Source organism: Tiliqua scincoides, chromosome 3 (genome assembly GCF_035046505.1).
Source record: "Tiliqua scincoides isolate rTilSci1 chromosome 3, rTilSci1.hap2, whole genome shotgun sequence".
NCBI classification, from domain to species: domain Eukaryota; kingdom Metazoa; phylum Chordata; class Lepidosauria; order Squamata; family Scincidae; genus Tiliqua; species Tiliqua scincoides.
The window spans coordinates 4,419,870-4,428,970 of record NC_089823.1 but is presented as its reverse complement, the minus strand read 5'-3'; the positions used below and the strand labels follow the sequence as shown (position 1 = coordinate 4,428,970).

Genomic DNA, 9,101 nt, shown 5'->3' with positions numbered 1-9,101 from the left:
ATTTTACAGCCAGGACAAATGCCCCACCCTGGGCCAGAGTGGTGCACTGGTTAGTATTGGGCTAGCAATTGGAAAGACCCAGTTCAAATCCCCACTTAGTCACAAAGATTCCTGGGGTGTCCTTGAACCTCACAGTGCTATTGGGAAGACAAAATGAAAGGAGAAACCTTGGATTTAAAAAAGAAAAGGAAATTATAGTCTACCATGTTAAATGATAAGGTTAAAATGATTGTATGTGACTGTTATTGCATCAGAAGTGAACAGGAGATATTGTCTTTTCTCTTAGCTGAATAGACTTGAGGTTCATCTCCTATGAGAGGCATGGCCATAATGTACCTGAGCATCAATCCTTCTCCCTGGTGGTGCCTGGCAGTTCTCCACAGCCTTTCCTAGCTCAGCTCACTGAAACCTTTCAACTGGGGGTGCCAGAGGCTGAACGAATATGGAAAGAATATGCTCCACCACTGAGCTAATGATGGAACTCATTCCTAGCCCTTGAAATGTGGTATACCAAAGTCCATAAATGAATAAATACGATTCAGAATGCAGGAGGTGCCACATTCTCACACCAGTTGCTGGATCACTAAAAGGTTCTACACAGAAAGATGGGGAGGAGGTGGGGGAAATGGGGGCAGAGACTCACATTTGGTTTTCTTATTCAAAGGCCACAGATCCCCCTACATCCTCTTCAGGAGCCAACACAAGAAGATTCAGGGGCTAGAACCTGGCCTGCAGCCGATGTCACAATCCTAATCTGAGATCTTTGAGCATTCTAGTGGGGGGGGGGGTTGCACAGGAGTGGAGGAAGAAAAGGCAGCACACCAAAAACAAGGACACGTCTTAAATACAAATCACAAGGGGAAATAACCGAATATTTTCCAGGCGGCAGTGCTTGCTTACTGCATTTATACCCCATCTTTCTTCCATTGAAGGAGGCAGGCACAGGCTTTCCAAGTGGTCACACAACCATTAGCCAGACCTACTCCTGCCTCTGTTCAACAAGGTGGCTACATCGCATGCCCTCAGACTGCCCTCTGGGACCCATCCTAGCTACTCACTTGCATCCAACAGTTCAGGTTCAAGAGGAGGTGCAGGATATCAGGCTGAGCTCCTTACTTTGGATCAGGTCATGGGCCCATCTAATCCAGCTTCCTGGATCTTACAGCTGCCCACCAAATGCTGCAGGGAGTACACAAAAGACCTGCGTGCTGGTGCCAGTGCCTTGCATCTGGCATTCAGAGACGGCCAACTTCTAAAATCAGGAGGTTGCACATACCCATCAGGACTTGTACCCCATAATGGATTTTTCCTCCAGAAACTTGTCCAATCCCCTTTTAAAGGCATCCAGGCCAGATGCCATCACCACATCCTGTGGCAAGGAGTTCCACAGACTGACCACATGCTGCGTAAAGAAATATTTTCTTTTGTCTGTTCAACTCTCCCAACACTCAATTTTAGTGGATGTCCCCTGGTTCTGGTGTTAAGTGAGATTGTAAAGAGCATCTCTATCCACTTTATCCTTCCTGTGCTTAATTTTGTATGTCTCAATCATGTCCCCCCTCAAGCGTCTCTTTTCTAGGCTGAAGAGGCCCAAACGCCGTAGCCTTTCCTCATAAGGAAGGTGCCCCAGCCCAGCAATCATCTTAGTCGCTCTCTTTTGCACCTTTCCATTTCCACTATGTCTTTTTGAGATGCGGCGACCAGAACTGGACACAATACTCCAGGTGTGACCTTACCATTGATTTCTACAACGGCATTATAATACTAACCGTTTTGTTCTCAATACCTTGTCTAATGATCCCAAGCATAGAATTGGCCTTCTTCACTGCCGCCGCACATTGGGTCGACACTTTCATTGACTTGTCCACCACCGCCCCAAGATCTGTCACAGACAGCTCAGAACCTATCAGCCTATATGTGAAGTTTTGATTTTTTACCCCAATGTGCATGACTTTACACTTACTTACATTGAAACTCATCTGCCATTTTGCTGCCCATTCTGCCAGTTTGGAGAGATCCTTCTGGAGCTCCTCACAATCACTTCTGGCCTTCACCACTCGGAAAAGTTTGGTGTCGTCTGCAAATTTTGCCACCTCACTGCTCACCCCTGTCTCCAGGTCATTTATGAAGAGGTTGAAGAGCACCGGTCCCAGGACAGATCCTTGGGGCACACCACTTTTCACCTCTCTCCATTATGAAAATTGCCCATTGACACCCACTCTCTGTTTCCTGGTCTTCAACCAGGTCTCAGTTCAGGAGAGGACCTGCCCTCTAATTCCCTGACTGTGTTTTTTCAGTAGTCTTTGGTGAGGGACCGTGTCGAATGCCTTCTGAAAGTCCAGATATATAATATCCACGGGTTCTCCCGCATCCAGATTACTGTTGACCTTTTCAAAGAATTCTAAAAGGTTTGTGAGGCAAGACTTACCCTTACAGAAGCCATGCTGACTCTCCCTCAGCAAGGCCTGTTCGTCTATGCGTTTTGAGATTCTACGAGACTTTGATGAGGCATTCCACCATCTTACCCATTATAGATGTTAGGCTGATGGGCCTACAGTTTCCCAGGTCTCCCCTCCCTTTCCCTTTTTAAAGATAGGGAAACATTTGCTATCCTCCAATCTTCTGGCACCGTGGCTGTTTGAGGGACAATATTTTAGTCAAGTGATCAGCAACTTCATTCTTCAATTCCTTAATAGCTTTTGGGTGGATGCCATCAGGGCCCGGTGACTTATTGATCTTTAATTTATCAATGAGGTCTGAAACATCTTCTCTTTTAACCTCTATCTGACTTAACACCTCGGACATGAGGGGCTGTTCGGGCAGTGGTATCTGCCCGAGGTCTTCTGCCGTGAAGACAGATGCAAAGAACTCATTTAATTTCTGTGCCATCTCTAAGTCTCCTTTTATCTCCCCTTTCCCTCCCTCACCATCCAGAGGGCCAACCGCTTCTCTGGTGGGTTTCCTGCTTCTAACATATTTGAAGAAGCTTTTATTATTCCTCTGAATGTTGCTGGCCATGCGTTCCTCATAGTCTCGCTTGGCCTCCCGTATCACCTTCTTACATTTCTTTTGCCACAGTTTATGTTCCTTTTTATTCTCCTCATTAGGGCAAGACTTCCATTTACGGAAGGAAGCTTCCTTGCCCTTCACAGCCTCTCTAACTTGGCTCGTTAGCCATGCGGGCACCCTCCTGGATTTAGTGGAATCCTTTCTTTGCGGTATACACCTCTGCTGGGCCTCTATTACTGTTATTTTAAGCAGCCTCCATGCACTCTGGAGAGATTGGACTCTTTTTACCTTCCCTTTCAACCTCCTTCCAACCAGCCTCCTCATTTGAGGGAGGTCCGTCCCTCGGAAGTCAAGGGTTTTGGCTTGTAATGTAATGACTTGTAATGTAATGTAAAGTAATGAACTGTCTGTCCCTCTTCCTCCACTGGCAGTGCAGAGAACAAAGCCACAGAACCCAGAAGAGTTTTTCAGCTATTTTCAAACTCCCACAACACACCTGCAGAACTTCACGGCACATCAATGTGCCATGGCGCACTGGTTGAAAATGGTTGGTTTAGGGATAGCATGAGATAATTCTTAGCTGCTGTGGCCTCCACTTTGAGATTTAAGAAGGCCACTAACCAGAGCCAAAATAGATTTGATGATGGCAGCCATGTCTGTTTGTTCACCCAAAAAGCGCAGACAGAATTTGATTTTAATACCAAAAAGATGTGCAGCTGAGAAAGCAAAATCCTTTCTCTCCCAACCTTACTTGTCCAGCTGTTTTTCCTCCTTGCTCAGCTCAATTCTGGTATCAAAGCCAGACTGGAGGCAGAGGGAGTTTGGGTGACAGATTGCAAGGAAGTACAATGAGGGAGGGAAGGACAATCATCAGTCCCTATTATAATTAACTCATTATTCAGCAACCTTATAACCTGAAACTACAGTCTGTTATAACGAGCATAATTTAAAATCCAACCTGTAGTCCTGAATTGGAAGAATTGAACAACGGGCTAATCATCACAGGTATTAGCAGGGTATAAGGAGATCAGGAGGTCCAAGGATTGTTGGGAACACAGTGACAGATTCCTCGTGCTGGATTTTACCAGGGATATTATATCATGGCACTCACAAGGCCTATGCTGTGATTTTGCAACTTGGGAAGTCTGATCATTATGCTTTGCATTCTGTGCTACTGATCTCATATAAAAGAGTGAAATGTTTTGCAAACTAATCTTGCATTCCGTTGTGCTTCTTTTACCAAGTTTTCCTTACAATTTGAATACCTAGTGTGGGGAAGTGCCTCTCCAATTTCCTGCAACATTGTTGTCCTTTCCCCATGATTGGCAAACTACACTGCATAATGATAATATACGTGCATTTCCATCATCATACAAGTCATAGGAGGAAGACCCTACCCTACAACTGGGTAGATGGGACTCGTCAGCCTGGGAAGGCAGCTCATCTGAGAGAAGGAAAACTCTGATCCCAAACCTCCACTGCCTTGTGGCTACATCCAGTTATGGAAAAGGCTTCAGGAGTCAACCTCGAGGCAAAATCCGGAGCCAGAGTCCCTGAGGCAGTTCATGGCTGAACACAGTCACGTTCTGGCAACTCCTGCAACGCCGCTGGAACCAACCATATTGGCCTCTGTCTTTCCATTGGACCATTTCAGCGATGTGGAGAGGGAGGATTTGCTGCATGGGTAACAGCCTATCCGCCATACCTACTTTACCCAGGCTTCGCGCACTGGAGAGGACACTCTGTTCCAGAACCACCATTCAGAGCGTGACACCATAGTCTTCCGAGTCTGAAGGATGCCAACACACAAGTCATAGTTCTGAATTTGGGCTACCTGGACACAAATTATGCACAACTGAGATTATAACCCGACTCTGATCGCGTTTAAACGCTATTGCCCCCCAATACATTCCCAGCATCAAGTCCTTGATTCTCCACTTCGCAGCCATTATTGGCTGCATGATTCTGCACCATGCAGATCTGTGGGCAGCCCCTTCTTTCCTGTTAAAGAAGGGGGGGAGTGGTGGCCCAGAGCAGTGTGGAATCTTTTTTTTTCAAAGCGAAAGAAGTTTTAAAAAATGGGCGGCGGGGGGGCATGAATGGAGCCAGCGCCTCTGTAGGTGTGACACACCAAGACATTTGTCCCCCTTGACCCTCCCCAGGTATGCCAGTGTGTTTAGTTTAAATACTCCAGGACCCAGTATTGATTAGATGCTACACACCACTTTTAAGAGGTTTACTCTTGGACTAGCACAGCCTCTGCTTACAGAAAGCTTTCACTGATCCTCTAACCGAGAAATTTTCAGCCTTCTTCATCTCACGGCACACTGACAAGGCACTCACCACTCACCTCATCAAGGCACACTGTGTTTTTTTAAAAATGATGTGTTAAGATATAGAAACAAAGTGCATTAGTGCAAGCTATATACAGAATGACAACACACACACCAAATCGAAACAAAGTCTGACTGAAGAGTGACACTGGTTCTGCCCTCCCTCAAACTTCCCCACTGGCTCTACTAAGACATGACCCTCCACGAAACTCCTACAGTGCTCCTGAAGATCCCATTTGTGGCATGCCAATGTGCCACACACAGTGGTTGAAAATTATTGTTCTAACCAGACTTTTAAGGGAAAAAGAAAACACAGATCAGAGGGAGTGGGAACAATGATGTGAATTTAATCAGAAGGCAATCAGTTTCACAAGAAAAAAAAGACACAGCATGATGATCATTAATGCAATCCTTCAATGGCTGAGAAGGGGTGCTCATTCCATCATCTTCTGTGGCACAGAGGAAGAAACAGTTTTGCTACACACACCCCTTGAGATTATAAAAGCTGTCTCCATTTTTGCTTGGCTCTTCTCGCTTTCAAGTAATCCGAACTGTGTGCCAGTCTTTCAGTAGTCTAAGAGCAGGGCTTTTGCAGAGGTAAAGTGAGCCCAGGTAGCAATTTAAATTTAACTTACTAAGAAAAAACACGTCAGCTAAAAGGCTCCACGTAAATTTTCCTTCCATCCTAAATCGACACATTAAAAGATGAGCAAACATATTGGCTTGGCGACATAACAGTCAGGATCAGAAGTCTTTCCAGGACTCTTTTGAATGTACAAGCTGCTCCCATTCTAAGCAGGAGGTTACAGTTTTCAGAGCTCAGTCCATGCCACGTGTCCATTCAGCGCAAGTGATTTTCATGATCCTGACCTTGCACGATTAAGAGAGTCCTTGAGCATGGTCAGAGTCAAGCTCTTTGACAACAGGACTACAACAAAACGTTAAAAGGGTCTTGGCGTGATGCCTGCGGCCGCTCAGACACCTCAATGGTTGTTTTTCGCTGCCTCTTTTGCTGCGATAATCAGAGGAGTGAGGCTGGACAAGGGCTTGGCAATTTTCAGAAATTGGTGCTGGAAGAAAAGGAAGGAGAGATGTTGTAGAAGAAGCAGAGTTAAGCCCAGCAAACTGGCTTGCAATTGTCACCTTCAGAATTCACACTTGCTACTTCTGTCCCACGTTTCACCTTCACACACACACACACACACACCCCCATGGATGCATGTAAAGGGAAAATGGAAGGTGGCCGAGTAAGATTCACTAAAGAGAGACACAGACAGAACCTCCCCAAAGTAGCTGAACAAGCTACGCAAGATTTTAGAATATACGCAAAGACACTTAGGGAGCAATCCTAACCCCTTATGTCGGTGCTTTCCAGGGCAATGAAGGTAAGGGAACAAACATTCCCTTACTTTGAGGAGGCCTCTGTGAGTGACACCCAACTGCAGAATGCAGCACACGTCCCATTGGCACCGCTATGCCAGTGCTGGAAAGCACTGACATAAGGGGTTAGGATTGCGCCCTTAGTGATTTAAGAGTTGGACTTCGATCTGGAAAACTCAGGTTCAAACCCCTGCTCAGCCATAAAGCTTCCTGGGTGACTTTGGGCCAGTCACTACATCTCAGCCCCATCTACCTCACAGGGTTGTTGTGAGGACAAAAGAAGAAAGGAGCCTTGTGCACTGCCCTGAACTCTTCAGAGGAAGAAATAAATATTGCTAAATTTTTCTCTTCTAGGCAAACAGCCCTTAAAAATATAAACATTACAGATCATTTTTCCAAGCACAGGTACTGGGGCCTTTCAGGGTAGATCAACAATAAACATGTCACTAATAGCTTTGTTGCACAGGATCCAGTCATATTCCTCTAATTTAGCACTTCGCATTGAGATATCTCATTTTTCCAGCACTCAAAGCCAACATTGTGTCACTAGGAAAATGCAAACCTTCCCCCAGCTGGTGTATCCATCAGCTGCAAACTTTAGCACAAGGAGAGAAAATTAATTTTTCAATGCAAACCCACTTCTCTCACAAAAAGATCTAGCACCTCAGGAAGAAAGGTTCCACCCTCACTTTCTCCTCAGTCTGCTAGTGGTGTACGTTGCAGGTAGTTCTGATGAAAACATTTACGTATCTAATCCTCATGTGCAGGAATCTGGGGAGAGAAATCCACAGGGCCGGAGGAAGGCACTACCCTTTCCTCAGTCACAAACCACCTCATCTTAGAAGGTAGGAACACCCAGAGCAGGGCCTCTGGAGAGTATCCCAGAACTCAGTCAAGTCTGTGTAGCTTGCAATTCTGGTGCAGGTCAAACTACAATCCGTGAAAACCAGTTTGTTGGGTCTGGACAGCACAGCAAATTGCTTGTTGGGTACAACCGAAGTGTTACCTGGAGGAGTTCTTTGGCAGAGCCCCTCTTCTCCACATCCATCTCAAGGCAGCGATTAAGGAAGTCTCTAAATATGGGCGAGAGCTTTTCTGGATTCTGTAGCTCTGGGGTCCCATTGGTAGCAATGAGATACAGGGCCTATAAAGAAAGGGCTCAAGTCACAAATGCATTCTGTGCCAGATCAAAGTATGAAAGAGATCAGTGCAATTAAATTTTCCCTGGGGGAAAACACAAATGCATGTTAATTACAAGATGGGGTGTGCAGGTGGCCTGTTAAGACACAATTTTGAAAGCAGAGTTAGGTTCAATGGGTACAAACTGCAAGAGAGGAGATTTTGGTTGGAGATTGGGAAGAGATTCATGATGGTCAGGGTCAGGGGTGTCCAAAGTTTTTGGCAGGAGGGCCACATCGTTTCTCTGACACCATGTCGGGGCCAAATTAATTTACATTTCAAATCTGAATAAATTTACATAAATGAATATATTAAAGATGAACTTATATGAACGACTGAAGGTCTTGCAATAGCTCAAGGCCTATAAAAGGCCCTGCACAAAGCAAGGCTGGCCTTTCCTTTGCTGCTGCTACTGCATCACAGACGTGAAACAGCAAGCAGTGGAGGGAGCCCTCACCCCACAGCTCACGCGAGAGGCCAAACAGTCGCCCTCACAGTGAGAGCAGTTGTGTTGGGCCAGTGTGGGCTCCAACAAATCTCTGGAGGGCCACAGGCTCATTGGAGACTAGGGGCTCCCTGAGGGCCGCACAGAGAGGCCTGGAGGGCTGCAAGTGGCCCCAGGGCCGGATTTTGGGCACCCCTGGTCAGGGTGGTTCGGCAGTGGAACAGATTGCAGAGGGAGGTGGTGGATCCAGTGAGAGCTTCAAGCAGAGGCTTGATAGGCACCTGCTGGAGATGCTCTAGGTGGATTTCCTGCCACACGGGGTTGAACTAGATGACCCTGTGAGTTCCTTCCAACTCTGTGATTCTATAATCTGATAAGTCAGATCAGGACTGAACGGATGGGGGGGGGAAAGAATGATCAGAAGGAGCAGTATAAGGGATACCCAGGAGGATTACCTCAGGAGTCACCCCACCCTAATTCTCATTATCACCAACCTATGCCCTCCCACCTGAAGTGACAACTGCTGTATTATCCTGCTATGAGCCTCTTGAGAGTGCCAGGACATGAGGTCTTTGCACCACCCATGGGAAGCCCCCTGCCCAACTACTTATACCACCTTTTCTTTCTGATATGTGCAGAACTTGGACTCAGTTGACTGCTGTAAATTGGCCTGAGGGGATTGTAGCCTGTGCCTTTCATGAGCCAATAGACAGTCAGTCTGAGTTTGTCTGAGCCAATCATTATAAAGTTTTGTT

The 9,101-nt window shown here is 46.2% G+C and overlaps 1 protein-coding gene across 3 annotated transcripts in view; it reads right to left on the bottom strand.

Annotated features, from left to right (window-relative positions):
* Positions 1-6,230: 6,230 nt before the first annotated feature.
* Positions 6,231-9,101, bottom strand: part of PAK1 (p21 (RAC1) activated kinase 1) — a 98,408-nt gene continuing 95,537 nt past the window's right edge. For all 3 annotated transcript variants that reach the window (XM_066618830.1, XM_066618829.1, XM_066618831.1), the window contains 2 exons: positions 7,729-7,866; positions 6,231-6,412 (listed from right to left, as the gene is read on the bottom strand). In XM_066618830.1, coding sequence (XP_066474927.1) covers positions 6,326-6,412; positions 7,729-7,866 — 225 coding nt within the window. In that variant the 3' untranslated portion in view covers positions 6,231-6,325. The remainder of the gene's footprint in view (positions 6,413-7,728; positions 7,867-9,101) is intronic.